The 16,168-nt window shown below is 42.1% G+C and overlaps 1 protein-coding gene across 3 annotated transcripts in view; it reads left to right on the top strand.

The window, feature by feature from the left end:
- The window catches only part of LOC126268134 (protein bric-a-brac 2-like), a 129,017-nt gene that overhangs the window by 42,084 nt on the left and 70,765 nt on the right, over window positions 1-16,168 (top strand). For all 3 annotated transcript variants that reach the window (XR_007549096.1, XM_049973665.1, XM_049973666.1), the window contains exons 5-6: window positions 687-874; window positions 14,734-14,936. Coding sequence is in view for 2 of the 3 variants with exons in the window: in XM_049973665.1 (XP_049829622.1) it covers window positions 687-874; window positions 14,734-14,936 (391 nt within the window). In the remaining variant the exon portion in view is untranslated. The remainder of the gene's footprint in view (window positions 1-686; window positions 875-14,733; window positions 14,937-16,168) is intronic.

Below are 16,168 nucleotides of genomic sequence, written 5' to 3'. Positions count from 1 at the left end.
CCTTTGGAATATTTCACCCCAGATGGTGCCGTCGTCATTTAACCATACCATAGAGCTGTGTGCCCTTGGGAAAAGTGATGGCTATAGTTTAGCCTTGCTTCCAGCTGTTTGCATACCAGCACAGTAAGTCCATATTGGCTGATGTTAAAAGGCCAGGCCAGTCAGTCATTCAGACTGTTGGCCCTGCAGCTACTGAAAAGACCACTGCCTCTCTTAATGAACCACGTCCTTCTCTGGTGCCTGCACAGATACCTCTCTGCTGTGGTTCCACCTACGGTGCTGTTATCTGTATCACTGATGGATGCAGACCACCCCATCTTGGAAAGATCCATGGTTTGATTGAAAGGGGCGGGGAGGTGGGTGAGGGTTGACATACGAGTGAAGGACCCAATGCAAAGTTATTGCCCAATAGTTTCAATATAGTTGGGGCATTACAATGTGTTTGTTATGTATAGAAAATAGAAGGTCATAAAGTAAATAGAAGTTGGTCTGCACCATTGTCTTCCAACATGTACTGCTTGTATAGCAACAAGGGCGGGAGGGAGGGAGGGACATGAAGTTTGAATACATTCTTGTTGAAAAGTATACAGATAGAATTGAACAAACTGTGTACCATTACTTCTGTGTATCATTCTCTTCTTCTTCACTTAAGTTTTTTTTTTTCTATTTTACAATTTCTTAACCAGTGATGAAAGCATGGAGGCAGCATTGGCAGAAATTCGAGATGGGCGTCCTCTTGTTGAGACCGCCGCTGCACACCGCATACCACGCTCAACTCTGTATGTACGAGCATGCGCCAAAGGAATAGTTCCTACCATGACAAGGCGTGAACATTCCGGAGAAAATGTACAGGCTGCTGTTCGAGCTGTTACAGGTTTGTTTTGTAACAGTAATACATTTTTTTTTTTACGTTCAAGGCTTGCAACACAAACCAGATTCTGTAAGAGTATTTCTCATCATTAATTTTTCACTCTGGAATAGCCCAGAAACTGGGGAAGCACTCGTAATTACAATTTCTTAATTAAATATGATATTATTGCAGATGGCCATTATTACTGATCATGGGTATAACATTGTAACCTTTTGCTGTTTCCCTTTGCATTTTGCCTTATAATGACAATAAGTACACATACGAATTGTACTCCTGTGATCAATATGCTTCATTATATATTAAAGTGAGTTATCATGGCTTATCCTCATTATCTGGTGATTTTAAAGCAAAACAATTAATATGGTTCAGACACTATTTTATGATACTTTTTTCTTAAAAGATGTGTCTGTGATCAGGTATGGTATTAATTCTAAAATCAAATAAGTCGTAGGACAGTTGACAAGCAGTAGTAGAAATTCTTTTAGGTGTTTTAAGGACTCCAATATTGTATGTGTCACGCTGAAATTTTTCACTTCAAATATAAATTAAATGGCTTTATAAATTTTTTAATAATTAATGGAAAATCTCATATAAAGATGTGAAACAAATACTAACAAAGAGAGAGAGGGGCTGGCCAGTACTTACCTCAGCTCAGTACAGCCGATAGATACACAAAAAACAACCGAAAATTTACGTTCCTAGCTTTCGGAATAAATGTTCCTTCATCAGGGAGGAGAGAGGGGAAAGAAAGGGAAGAAGGGAAAGTGGATTTAGTTACTTACAACCCAGGTTATGAAGCAACAGGGAAAGGAAAACAGGGAGGGTAGCAAGGATGGAGGCATGGTTGTCAGAGGGAAGCCAAAGATATTCTACTGTAAGTACTGTGCCAGCTTCAAACCAAAGAGGATGCATACAGAAGTAAAGAGGTATATAGTATAAAGATTTAGGATGAAAAGATGCATTAATGGCTAAAGAGGAGAAGGCTGAAGAGTAAATGGGAGTGAGGTTGTTTAATGTAGGTTCAGTCCAGGGGGATGGCAGGATGAAATGATGTGTTGGAGTGCAAGTTCCCATCTCCGCAGTTCAGAGGGACTGGTGTTGGGTGGGAGAAGCCAAATGGCACATACGGTGTAGCAGGTTCCTAGGTCCCTAGAATTATGCTGGGGGCATGCTCTGCTGCTGGGTGTTGGACATCTCCTAGGCGGACAGTTCGTCTGTGTCCGTTCATGCGCTCAGCCAGTTTAGTTGTTGTCATACCAATGTAAAAGGCTGTGCAGTGCAGGCATGTCAGCTGATAAATGACGTGTAGTTTCACACGTGGCCCTGCCTTGAATTGTGTGTGTTTTACCAGTAGCGGGGCTGGAGTAGGTGGTTGTGGGGGGATGCATGGGGCAGCTTTTGCAGTGGGGTCGGTTACAGAGGTAGGAACTGCTGGGTAGAGAAGGTAGTCTGGGAACATTGTAGGGTTTAACAAGGATGTTACGGAGGTTAGGGGGACGACGAAAGGCAACTCTGGGTGGTGTGGGGAGAATTTTGTCAAGGGATGATCTCATTTCAGGGATTGACTTGAGAAAGTCATATCCCTGGCGGAGTAATTTATTGATGTATTCGAGGCCAGGATAATATTGGGTGACAAGGGGGATGCTTCTGTGTGGTCTGAGGGTAGGAACATTGTTGTTGGACAGGGAGGAATGTATTGCTCGGGAGATCTGTTTGTGGACAGGGTCTGCAGGATAGTTGCAGGAGAGGAAAGCACTGGTCAGGTTATTGGTGTAATTGTTGAGGGATTCGTCACTGGAGCAGAAACGTTTGCCACGAATACCTAGGCTGTAGGGAAGGGAGTGTTTGATGTGGAATGGATGGCAGCTATCAAAGTGAAGGTACTGTTGTTTGTTTGTGGGTTTGATATGGACAGATGTGTGGAGGTGAGCTTCAACAAGATGAAGGTCAACATCCAGGAAGGTGGCTTGGGTTTTAGAGAAGGACCAGGTGAAATTCAGATTCGAAAAGGAGTTGAGGTTATGGAGGAAATTAAGGAGTATTTCTTCACCATGAGTTCAGACCACAAAGATGTCATCTATAAACCTATACCAGGCCAGGGGAAGCAGCTGTTGGATCTTCAGGAAAGCCTCCTCCATGCGGCCCATGAAGAGGTTGGCATAGGACGGAGCCATCCTGGTTCCCATGGCCGTTCCCCTGATTTGTTTGTAGGTGTGGCCTTCAAAAGTGAAGTAATTATGGGTGAGAATGAAGTAGGTAAGTGTGATAAGGAACGAGGTTTTTGGAAGAACTTCGGGTGGGCGTTGGGAGAGGTAGTGCTCAAGGGCAGAGAGACCATGGGTGTGTGGGATGTTTGTGTAAAGGGATGTAGCATCTATGGTGACAAGAAAGGTTTCAGGTGGGAGAGGAGTGGGAATGGATTTGAGGCGTTCTAGGAAGTGGTTTGTGTCCTTGATGCAGGATGGGAGTCTGCGGGTGATAGGTTGGAGGTGTTGGTCTACCAGAGCTGAGATACGTTCTGTTGGGGCTTTGAAGCCTGCTACAATGGGACGGCCAAGATGGTTCTCTTTGTGGATTTTGGGTTATAGGTAGAAGGTAGGGGTACGTGGCTCATGTGTAGTGAGTAAGTCTATGGAAGCCGTTGTGAGGCCTTGTGAGGGACCTTGGATTTTTAGGATTTTCTGCAGCTCAGTCTGAATGGATGGATTGGGATCCTGGGTAACAGGTTTGTAGGTTGAGGTGTTGGAGAGTTGACGCAGTCCTTCTGCCACATACTCCACACGGTCAAGTACCACAGTTGTGGAGCCTTTATCCGCCGGGAGGATTACAATAGAGCGGTCTGTTTTCAGCTCCTTAATGGCACGGGATTCAGCTGGGGTGATGTTGGGTGTTGTCGGGATGTTCTTCAAGAAGGACTGGGAGGCAACACTGGATGTGAGGAATTCCTGAAATGTCTGCAAGGGATGGTTTTGGGGGAGGGGAGGAGGATCCCTTTGAGAAGGCGGTCGGAACTGTTCTAGACAAGGTTCAACATTGGGTCTAGTATTTGGGGGCTGTGTTTGGGTAGTGAAGTGATATTTCCAGTTGAGGTTCCGGGTGAATGAGAGGAGATCTTTAACCGGGCAGTGTGGTTGAATTTAGGTGTGGGGCTAAAAGTTAAGCCTTTTGATAGAACAGATGTCTCTGGAGGAGAGAGGGATCTGGATGAGAGGTTTAGAACTGAATTGGGGTTGGTGATATGTGGCATTTGACTGTGGTTATAGTTAAGATTTGGTCTGTGTGGGGTATGTGCTGGGATGGGGAGACTGAGTAGGGTGGCTAGGCTAGGTTTGTTGGCGATGAGGGGAGTTTGTTGACAGTTCTGTTGTGGTTGGTTTTTGTGAGGGATAGGGAGAGGGACCCCACTTCTTAGGTGTTGCACTAGCACTGTGGATAGTTTTTTCAGGTGGTGTGTGGCATGGGACTCAAGTTTGCAGCTGGCTTCTAGGATGATGTTCCTGAGTGTGTTCTCCAAGCAAGTGTTTGAGAGGTGGATGACTTTGAAAAGAGATAGGAGCTGTTGGGAATGGTGGTTACATGAAGTAGTGTTGAGATTCAGGACAAGTTGGGTAAGGGCTAAGGATTGAAGGTTCTGGAAGTCCAGGAGAGATTGGTGTAAGGAGGAATTGCACCCAGAGATGGGAACTTTTAAGGTAAGTCCTTTAGGGGCAATTCCAAAGGTTAAGCAGGAACAGAGGAAAAGTATGTGGGATTGCAGTTTGGCTATGGTAAATGCGTGTTTCCGGAATGAATGTAAATAATGTGGTATAGGATTAGGGTACATAGTGGGTAGGGAAATTAAATAACTAAAGTTAAAATAGTAATCATAAGAAGGAATAAAACACGGAAGGAAGGACTAGAAAGAAAGAAACTGTGTTGGTAACGTTCAATACCAAAGGAAGACCACTAAATAAGAAAAATACGGAAAAAGTTGACCAGGCGAAGCAAGTATGTCCAGATCAGGGGAAAAGAACACACGTTGCTCAAAAACAGAGATAGCGAGTAGCGAAAAAAAGATCGCGCGTGCCGCAAAAAAGATCGCATGTGCGCAAAAAGGTTCGCTCGTGCTGCAAAAAAGTTCGCACGTGGCGCAAAAAAGTTCGCGGGTGGCGCAGAAATGTCCCAAAAAATGTTTCCTGTGGCAGAGAAAGATAGCCAATGGCACAAAAATATCACCAGCAACACGAAATCGACGGAAATGGATGATACTGGTAGGTGTGAAAGAGATTGTTGGCAGTGATTGCTGGCTAAATTTTTTTGGCAGCAAATTTGTACTCACAGAATTTAATTATGTCACATAGAAAAATAAGCTTCCTTTGATGTCTTCCCATTAAAAGTTTCATGGTAGAGTAACTGATTTTTATAGTTCACTAGTTTGTTTTAGAACTATTGTATATTATTAATCAGGGATGTAGCTTTCCTTCTAAGTGCATGGTGAAGCTTGTTTGGAATTGCTATTTCTGATTGTACCATTATTGCTAAAAGTAATTGTATGAACATTTTCTTTTTGTTTAAGTACATTAATCCAGTCTTACAAATGTAAAAACATATGTGCTTTCTTTTATTTTATTGTCTTTTTAACACAACAGAGCAAGTAATGAAGTCGAATATTCTTGAGATATACTAAATCTTAAGATAAACAATGGAAAATCCATGGTAGAATGTAACAATATAATAACAAGCATAGTTTCTACTCACCATATAGTGGAGATGCTGAGTTGCAGGAAGGCACTAAAGGCACTACAAAAAACTGTCAGAATGTTAGCTTTCAGCCAAAAAGGCCTTTGTCGAAAATAGACAACATGCACCCACTTAAACACAACTCACACGCATGACCACAGTCTCTGGCAGCTGAGCCAGACTGTGAGCAGCAGGGCATTATGGGAGAGGCAACTGTGTGAAGGTAAGGAGGATGTTGGGGTGGGAGATGTAAAGTGCTCTTGAGAGTGTGGAGGGATAAGGTGGAGAGTGCTCCAGCTAGGTGCAGTCGGGAGGTTACATGGAGGCGGGGGAGAGAGGTGGATGTTAGTGGAAAAGGAGGGAAGTAAAAAGACTGGGTGTGCTGGTGGAACAGAGGGCTGTGTAGTTCTGGAATGGCAACAAGGAAGCAAGTAAGGGGCTAGATGGGTTAGGACAATGACCAACGATGGGTTGAGGCCATAAAATTTATGGGAACATAGGATGTAGTGCAGGGAGAAATCCAACCTGCACATTTCAGAAAAGCTGGTGTTGGCAGGAAGGATCCAGATGGCACAGACTGTGAAGCAATCACTGAAATGAAGGATGTTGTGTTGGACGGAGTGCTCAGAAACAGGGTGGTCCAGTTGTTTCTTGGCCACAGTTTGTCAGTGGCCATTCTTGCAGACAGGCATCTTGTTGGTTGTCATGCCTATGTAGAAGCAGCACGGTGGATGCAGCTTAGCTTGTAGATCATGTGACTAGTTTCACAAGTAGATCTGCCTGTGATGGGATAGATGATGCTTATAATTAGACTGGAGTAGGTGGTGGTGGGATGATGTATGGGACAGGTCTGTTACAGGGATATGAACCATGAGGTAAGGGGTTGGGAGCAGGGCTTGTGTAGGAATGGACATGGATATTATGTAGGTTCGGTGGATGATGGAGTACGCTGTGGGAGGAGTGGGAAGGATACTGGATAGGACATGTCTCAATTCAGGGCATGACAAGAGGTAGTCGAAACCCTGGCAGAGAATGTAATTCAGTTGCTCCAGTCCTGGGTAGTACTCAGTCATGAGGGGGAATGCTCCTCTGTGGCCGGGCAGTGGTCTGTGGTGCTTTGGGAGGTGGTGGGTGACTTAAAAGGTAAGGCACGGGAGATCTGGTTTTGTACAAGGGTGGGAAGGTAACTACAATCTGTAAAGCCCTCAGTGAGACCCACAGTATAATTTGAGAGTTACCACTTGTCAATATAGATGTGATGGCTATGGATGGAAAAGGTTTTGAGGAGGAATTTGGATAGGGTGTCCTCACCGTTGATCCAAATCACGAAGATGTCATCACTGAACCTGAACCAGGTGAGGGGTTTTATATTCTGAGTGTTTAGGAAGGATTCCTCTAGCTGCTCCATGAATAAGTTGGCATGTGGGCGCCCATAGCTGTATCCCAGATTTGTTTGTAGGCAATGACTTCAAAGGAGAAGTAATTGTGGGTGAGAATATAGTTGGTCTTGGCGACTAGGAAGGAGGCGGTTGGTTTGGAATCTGTCATGCAATGGGAAGGGTTGTGTTCGATAATAATTAGGCCATGGGCATTAGGGATGTTAGTGTAAAGGGAGGTGGCATAAATAGTGACGAGTAGGGCACCATGTGTTAAAGGAATAGGAACTCTGGAGAGTAGATGAAGAAAATGGTTGCTGTCTTTTACATAGTAGGATATATTTTGGGTAATAGGCTGAAGGTGTTGTTCTACAAGAGCTGAGATTCTTTCTGTGGGGGGCACAGTGACCGGCCACAATGGGGTGTCCTAGATGGTTGGATTTATGGACTTTAGGAAGCATGTATAATGTAGGATTGTGGGGAATGTAGGGTAGAGGAGAGAGATGGGCTTCAGCGAGAGGCTCTGGGATAGACTGGAGATCATACTAGATTTCTGGAATGGGGACACTGTGGCAGGGTTTGTAAGTGGATGAATCTGACTGGTAATCCTTTCGGTTCAAAACAACAGTAGTGGGGCACATAGAGACAAGTTCATTTCATTGACACAGTGTAAGTTTATTTCAATAAAATATACAGGACATGTGAAACTGAGCTTTTAGCCAAATTGACCTTTCTCCTGTCTCAATAAACCTTTCTCTCCATTTGAAAAAGAAATGAAACGTACATGCTGAGCACTTCCAACTTGCATACTGACCAAAAATAAAGATTTCAATTTCTGGTGCAAGATCCTAACTACTATCTTTCCCTGAAAGACTAAGTTTTCTCAGTTAACATTGGTCAAATTTAGAATTGAAAATGACGTTAGTTACTTTGTTGTTTGTTACATATGCACAACTGTTTCCAGTTACGTATTGATTTAGTCACTCACTTATTGGTCAGCCCCTTTTGTTACCTGCCTCCATTTCTCTCTGTCCATTGCTTTTCTTATCAAATTCACAGCTTTGAGCTCCTTTTCTGTATCTTCAAGTCACCTTTACCTGGTTCTTCCTTTTCTCCTTGTCACCTTGAGCTTTCCTATAGTCGCTTTCTTAACACACTGATTTTCATTCTCTGTACATGACCAACCCATGTTATCCATCCTTGCTTTAGTTTCATTACAATATTCATCTGACCAAAAAGTGTCTACAGTTCTGCCCCAAATATCTTTATCAGTATCATCCTTTTGCATCTTTACAACCAGCCTTTTTTCCTTTGTAGTCATCACCCAGCATTCTATTCCACACACTACTATAGATCTTCATACAGTGAAATATATTATGTTTTTTGTATTCCTACAAAAATTTCTAGAGTTAGAGATATTTTGCAAGGAATAATAGCATCAGTTTCCACTTGCTATCCCTTTTCAAATTTCTGCTGCTGTCTTATTGTTATCAAACTTAGATAAACTCTTCCACTCTTTGATATTCTTTCCCATTTATTTCTGTTGAAGTCTCTCCTCTATCCTTACCAAAATCTCCCATCACCATGTACTTTGTTTTGTTTTTATTCTCTTCCTTCCACGCTGCTCCTTCAACACAGCTTAATTATCCTTCAAATCTCTGATATTCCTTTGCAATTAATGCTACTTCATCAGTGTATGCCATCACCTAGACCTGCTGGTTAAAAATTGTTCCCTTGTGGGTTTATTGGCATTTACCACAGTGCCTTCTCTATCGCTAAGTAGAAGAGTGAACCAGAGATCACATCTCCCTGCCACACCCACCTCTCTATATGAATCTCTTCTGACAACTCTTTTCCTATTCTGACCTCGCAAGCCATTTGTTCCATTGCCATTTCTGCCAACTTAATTCTAAAATCTTTAATAATTTGGAGAACCTTATTCACATCTAGATCACCATATATTTATTTAAAATCAATGTGCAGCCGATGAAGTTTTTTGTCATATTCATAAAATTTCTTTAGCACTTTCTTCAAGAAAAGCATCTGGTCCATTGGGGATCTATTGCTCCTAAATCCAGCCTTATAATCACTAGGCATCCTTTCCACATGGCATTCTAATCCAGAGGTTAAAATCTTTCTGAACACCTTATATGTTGTACTTAAGAGACTGAACTTGTGGTAACTGCTGCACTCTAACTTAACAACTTTCTTATATAAAGGGCAGATCATTCCCATGAGCCAATTCTTAGGCATTTTTTCTTTCATGCATATTTTGTTAGATTCATTAACATTTCATTACCACCAGTCCCATTTTCTTTCCCTTAAATTTTAATGTGTGCCATCTTCTCCTGTTGCCTTATTATCCATTGAGTTTTTAATTGCATTCTTCACTTCTTCTAAGTCTAGTGGTTTGTCTTTCTGCTCCTCTGCTTGTAATTCTATATTCAATTCCAAATCTGGTTGCGACTCCTCCTCATTCAAGACTTCTTCTCTGTTACCTCCTCCCTTTCCATTGAGTAACTCAGTAAAATACTCTCGCCATCTTCCAAATGTTTTGCTTTTATCTCCAGTTATATTTCCATCTTTATCCTTATAGAAGACAGCTCTTGGCTGGAATGCTGTTCTCACTTCACTGGGTCTTTCATAGAACTTTCGTATCTCATTATCATTCTTCATTTGATGCAACTGCACTGTTTTCTTCTTTCATACCTCCTTTTCTTTGCCTTTGCATAACTTATCTGCACTTTCCCTCTTCTCTCTATACTTTCCCATTGCTAGTCTTGCTTTCTGTTGCAGCATTCTTTGCCTCACTTCACTTCTCTTTTGGATACCAGTAAGCACTCCCACTAAATCATTTAAATGTTCTTTTATGTTCTACCCTCCCCAGTATTTCCTCTGCTGCTACATTGATGCTTGTTGTCAGTATTTCCCATTTAGTTTCCACATCCGCTTCTTTCCCTGTGTTGCTTCTTGCTTAAAAATCTCTTTTAATATCTTTTTTTATTCGTCTTGCATTTCTTTAATTTGGAGTCCTTGCATATTGTGTTCCACTTTTCTCCTACCCTTTTTCTTACCAGGTGTATCTTCTGTCTATATCTGACTCACACTAGTTGATGGTCTGTGTCTCCATGTTCCCTTCTTCAGCTACTAATTTCCATAATGACTGTTGCATGCTATTTCACTATAATTACCTGGTGTAATTCATTTCTTGTAACTCTGTTTGGCAATTCCCAAATGCACTTCTTACCCTCTTTCCTTGGATGCCATCCCAGTGGCAGTGTGTATCAACCATAGTTCATTATCATTACTGACTTCGTGCAGGCACTCTTTCCCTGGTATGTTTCTGTACACTTTGTCTTCCCCATTTTTGCATTGAGACTGTAAGGCCTCTTTTCCCCATCATTCCTTTGGACTTCACTGATATACTCTTCCAGTTTGGAGTAAAATGCATCTTTTTCGTCATCATCTGCATCCTTTGTGGGGGTGTAGGCACACATCATCATAACACTAAAAATTTTGCCCTAAATCTCAAAGAAAAAAAAAAGTATCACTAATTGCTGTGAAACTACATTTACCCTCATTGACCAGTGTATTAGGAATCCGGTACCGTGATGGCATATATCCCCTCTATTATAGATCAACATATGTTACCCTGGTACTATTGTTCCCCATCCTTTTCAACAAATTTCTTGTAGTGCTGTTATTTTTACTGTATACTTATCCATTTCTTGCAGTTTGCCAAGTCTCCTAAGTGTCTTCACATTCCAGGTGGCTATCATAATATCCATTTTCCTTGCTGGATTGACGTCCTATAATCAGTATCCTATCAAGGCCAATATATGGTATCTGCAAAAATTCCATTGTATGGGTTGGGGTTTTTACCCTCAGGCTCAACCCCCCGTCTAGAGGACCAGGATATTCCCTTGGGGTTTACTCCCTTGAGAGATATGGCTTCCCTGTGCCTACAGCCCCCCCCCCCCCCCCCAATCTGCCCCCTCCACCATGTGAGATACTGTTCCTCTGGCTGTTGAGATTTATCCGTCTCAGATGACCCTACCAGTAGCTTAGCTATGCTACTTTCAGTATAGCCTTTGATTTCATTGGAGCGAGAAAACCATCCTGCCTGGCACTGAATGTGCCTTTGGTATGGCTGAGTCTCTCGGGAGGAAGCCAGTTGTGTGTCCCAACACAAAAACATCTTACGGCTTGGTACTACTATTTAAAAAATAATAAAAGACTTGTAATATTGATTTCTTTTGTGCACATTATAATTTATATCTACATATATATTCCACAGATGTCTGCGAAGTGCATGGCAGAGGGTACTGAGGATTGTACAACATGTTAAGATTTCATCCTGTTCCAATCACACATGGAGTGTGTGAAGAATGACTACTTAAATGCCTCCATGGACACTGCAGACAGTTTAATCTTAACTTAACAGCCCATCTGGGAGGAATATATAGGATGCTGAAGAATATCTCCAAATTTTTCATTGCCGGTATTTATAAGCAGCCTCTTTCTTGGAGTGAAATCGTCATTAACAAAGCACAAATTTTCATTCAGGTCTTCATAGGATTTCAAACTGAAGCAAAGGTGGCAACTTCCTTTAAATGATCAGAAATGAAAAACAGTGTGCTTCACAATATCATGTGAGCTACAATTTAAATCAGTCAAGTCATACAAATACTCTGGTGTTATAATTTGTAGGGCTATGAAATGGAACAAGCAGTGTGTTGTCAATTCTGTTCTTGACAACAGTTTTGCTGTGGCCATTCCTCATGCGAGACAGCTGGTTGGTAGCCACACCAGCGTAAAAAGCTGTGCGCTGCTTGCAGCAGAATTGGTATATGACATATTTGCTTTCAGGCCCAGTCTTCAGTATAATACTGGACTGAAACAGCTATTCCATACTGAAACAAATATTCCATATCCTTCATCAGCGTTTTGATTCTCTCTTATCAAGCCCTAAAATTAAGGGGCATCCTAGCCAAGTTCCTTCCCAACCTTCCTAAATTGGTGTTTCATTGCCAACCCAACATAAGCAATATTCTAGTCCATCCCAGTGCCACTCCCGCTCCTAACCCCTCACCCTGCACTTCCTACTCCAGTCCTACCTCTTCAGATGGCAGGCCATCTGTGAAAGCATCCATGCCATATACCAACTCGCTACAAACACAGCTTTTTATGTTCGTATTGCTATCGACCAACTGTCCATCAGGATTAATTGACATTGTCAAACTGTTGCCAAGAACAAAGTTGACCATCTTTTGGCACAATGTGCATTTGAGCACAAATGCTAGATTTCAGTGGCTGTTTCACAACCTGGGCCATCTGAATCCTTTCCTTTACCACCAGCTTCTCTGAACTTCACAGATAAAAATTAGCCTTACAACACATTCTTCACTGTCTCCATACCCATCACTCAACCATTTCTCATTCCTCCAATAGTCACTCTCTCCAAGTTCACGTCCCTATATGACCTTCAGCTTGTGCCACTCCTCACTGGCTCCGACAACCATGCTTCACGTGCTGAGCCTGTTTGCTTGCCACCACTGCATCTCCGAACTGCTAGACAGCAAAGCAGTTGCTTCTCTCTGAGCTGCTAGGAAACCATTCCCAATCCCTCAACCTGCTTCTCTATCCCTCTACCCATCCCACCTGACACAACCCTGAATAAAACCCTGTCCACCTGCCAAAATACTGCTCCATCACTGTATGTCCACCCAGCACCATGTAAGGGCATAGGTGTGCGTGTGTTTGCTTATGAGTGTGCGCGCATGTTTCTGTGTGTGTGTATTAACACGATTCACGTTGTCCGTCGCACTTCACATAGTGTAGACCGGGAACTGTCTGCTAGGCATGCCCGATGTAAAACTGACTGGGCATGGCCTGTGCTGCCTGAGTAGTTGTTGTTCCGCTGGCAGAGGGCTCGGCCGAATTCTCGCGTGCCCTCTGGTGGATGGGACTTTACTTGCGGCAACTACTGTCCGTGACGCGTCGTACCAATGTGCGCCTCCCGCGATCTTTCTGGTGGTTACTGCATTGTGTGTGTGTGTGTGTGTGTGTGTGTGTGTGTGTGTGTGTGTGTGTGTGTGTGTCTACATCTAGCTAGCTTGGAAAAGGATTACTCTGAAAGCTAGCAAGTTTTCTTTCTTTGGGTGTGGGCCTATCGAAAACTGAATGGTACTGCTTTTCAGTGAGTGGTCTCCTATAAGCTAAAAGTGTGAGTTTTAGGTCAAGGGAAAGGGATTTAGATATGTAAATGTAACTATAAAGAGGATAAGCTCTCTCCCTCACCAATATGGTGCTCCTATTTTTCATAGCGTGATTGTAGTTGAGTTTCTCAGTCATACTTTTTCTGAGTTATTTGAAGAACTTACTCTTCCATATTAATGGTTGAAACATTTTATTATTTAGATGTTTTTCTTTTAAAGAGTTCTGGTTATGTTATGACACATTTTGGGATATGTGTTTTAGGTACAGTAGTCCAGCAGAATAAAAATTTAAAAAAATGTTGATACTTTAAAACTTTACATTGCTTGAACTAGTTTGGACAAAATATATTTTGTTCAGTCATAAACCACAAAAAATCGAAAAATGAAATAGTTGTCAATAAATTCATTTTTATTTCCTATTTACTCATGCTTTCTTTCCTTTTACTTTTAATTTAATTTTATTACATTACATTTTTGTCCATTATTCTGTACAAACCTTTTAATATGCAGAAATGCACCCACCACCAATTACTGTTTTTTTGTCAGGTGCTACCCATGTTCCCTATTGTGCACTATAGTGGTTGTGTGGTGGTAGGTGTTGTGGTTGTGAGGTATAATTGTTTGACATGGTCGCCATCAGGAACATGGTGATAATTCTGTCTCTTTCACATCAGAGTGTCCTGCAAGGGATAAAAAATTCAAGATGGTTCTATAATGTTCTTGAGCTTTTACAAATATTCCCGAATGTTCTAGGATACAACTTGGAAATGTCACATACTACTCTGATCTGCACTCAGACTAGATCATCTAAACCGATGAGTCATACAACATAGAAAAAACAGAGTGACAACTTGTCCAAAAAGTGCATCTATCTGTAGAGAGAAACTGTGTAAACAGAGAATGATTGTGTGAGCCAACAATTTCAGTAACAAAACTGATGTAGTTGAACAAACAAATCAGTGAATATGATGCCAGGGTAGGAAACCATATTTAAATGCATTGATATAATGATGAAGCAACACATAAATTTAAAACTACCCAACACATGCCCTAAAATCCATCAATGTTCCTGGTATGTTCTTGCAAAAAGCTTCTAAACAACCCCACGGAAGTGGAAATTAACTGTAAAGACTTATATTTAAATTGATATTCATACCACAGATTCCACTAATTTCAACTATCTTACCATTCAACTGTACAAGGCTGCAAATTCCAGTAAGATTTGTGTGTAGTATGACTATCAGAAAATGAAAATGGCAAACATTCCAAAGTTTTAGTGAATTTAAAAGAACCTGGTTTCTTTTGTGGATAACAAATCAGTGTGGTCGCGTGTTAGACAGCCACAAAACTTTTTCATTTTTGCACCTGAAAGCAAAACACCAAATGTAGTTTATAAGTTAGGTGCCACACAACACACAAATGAGATGGTTAATTGATCTTTAATTTTTTCTTTTCTTTTTTTTTCCAATGCATAAAACAAATGAAAAAAAGGCATGATGAAGCATGTTCTGTTCAGCTACTAATTTACTGTCTAATGTGTTGGCATAAGGTGGAGCAAGCCTGCAACAGGCTGCTGAGCAGTACAAAATACCAAAGACAGTGCTGTGGCGGCGTGTCCATAAAGAAGGTGCAGGTGTGGTGCTGAGCAGGCGGTCCAGGCTCCACCAGGGCCTGAGTCGGGAGAGGCGGCAGGCAGCCATACAGGCCCTGGAGCGCGGTGAGAACCTCAATGCTGTGTCCTCTGACTTGCAGGTGAGGCCTCAGGCTGTGACGCTATAATGTTAATGTTATTTCCCCATCAGATTCTGTGCGATCATCAGAGATAACACTGCTCAGTCATGGGACAGGCCACAGTTTCCTGTGAATGTGGCTAGTCCATTTTGCCCTGAAAGTATATAAAGACAATCACATAATGTTTCTGAATTGCCATTGCAAAAATACCATAATTTTTGTGCTTCTTTCCCAATTTTATGCCAATGTTAGTTTTGATCAATAAAATTTGCAAACATAAAAATGAATTTTGATACATGACATGGCATTTTCCCACAATTTCTGCCTTGTGGAGCAGGCATTCAGTTGTCATTAGAAACTAATACACTGAAGCACAAAAGAAACTGGTATAGGCATGCATAATCAAATACAGAAATATGTAAAAAGGCAGAACACGGCGCTGCAGTCGGCAACGCCTGTGTAAGACAACAACTGTCTGGCACAGCTGTCAAATCTGTTACTGCTGCTACAATGGCATATTATCAAGATTTAAGTGAGTTTGAATGTGGTGTTACAGTGGGTGTACGAGCAGTGGGAACAGCATCTCAGAGATAGTGATGAAGTGGGGATTTTCCATATCACCATTTCACGAGTGTACTGTAGTATCAGGAATCCAGTAAAACATCAAATCTCCCACATTGCCGTGGCTGGATAAAGATCCTGCAAGAATGGGACCAACAGTGACTGAAGAGAATCGTACAACGTGACAGAAGTGTAACCCTTCAGCAAATTGCTGCAGATTCCAGTGCTGGGCCATCATCAAATGTCAGCATGCCGAACATTCAACGAAACATCATTGGTATGGGCTTTCAGAGCTGAAGGCCCACTCATGTATCCTTGATGACCGTGTGACACAAAGCTTTACGCCTCGCCTGGGCCTGTCAACACCAACATTGGACTGTTGATGACTGGAAACATGTTGCCTTGTCAGATGAGTCTCGTGTCAAATTGTATCGAGCAGGTGGATGTGTAAGGGTATGGAAACAATCTCATGAATCCATGGACCCTGTATGTCAGCAGGGGACTGTTCAAGCTGGTGGAGGCTCAGTAATGGTGTGGGACGTGTGCAGGTGGAGTGACACGGGACCCCTGATACATCTAGATACAACTCTGACAGGTAACATGTATGTAAACATCCTGTCTGATTAATTGCATCGATTCATGTCTGTTATGCATACCAACAGACTTGGACAATTCCAGGAGGACAATGCAAC

The sequence above is a fragment of the Schistocerca gregaria genome, chromosome 4, assembly GCF_023897955.1.
Source record: "Schistocerca gregaria isolate iqSchGreg1 chromosome 4, iqSchGreg1.2, whole genome shotgun sequence".
Lineage (NCBI taxonomy): Eukaryota > Metazoa > Arthropoda > Insecta > Orthoptera > Acrididae > Schistocerca > Schistocerca gregaria.
Note: the sequence above shows the minus strand (reverse complement) of the source record. Positions and strands in the feature narration are given on the sequence as shown.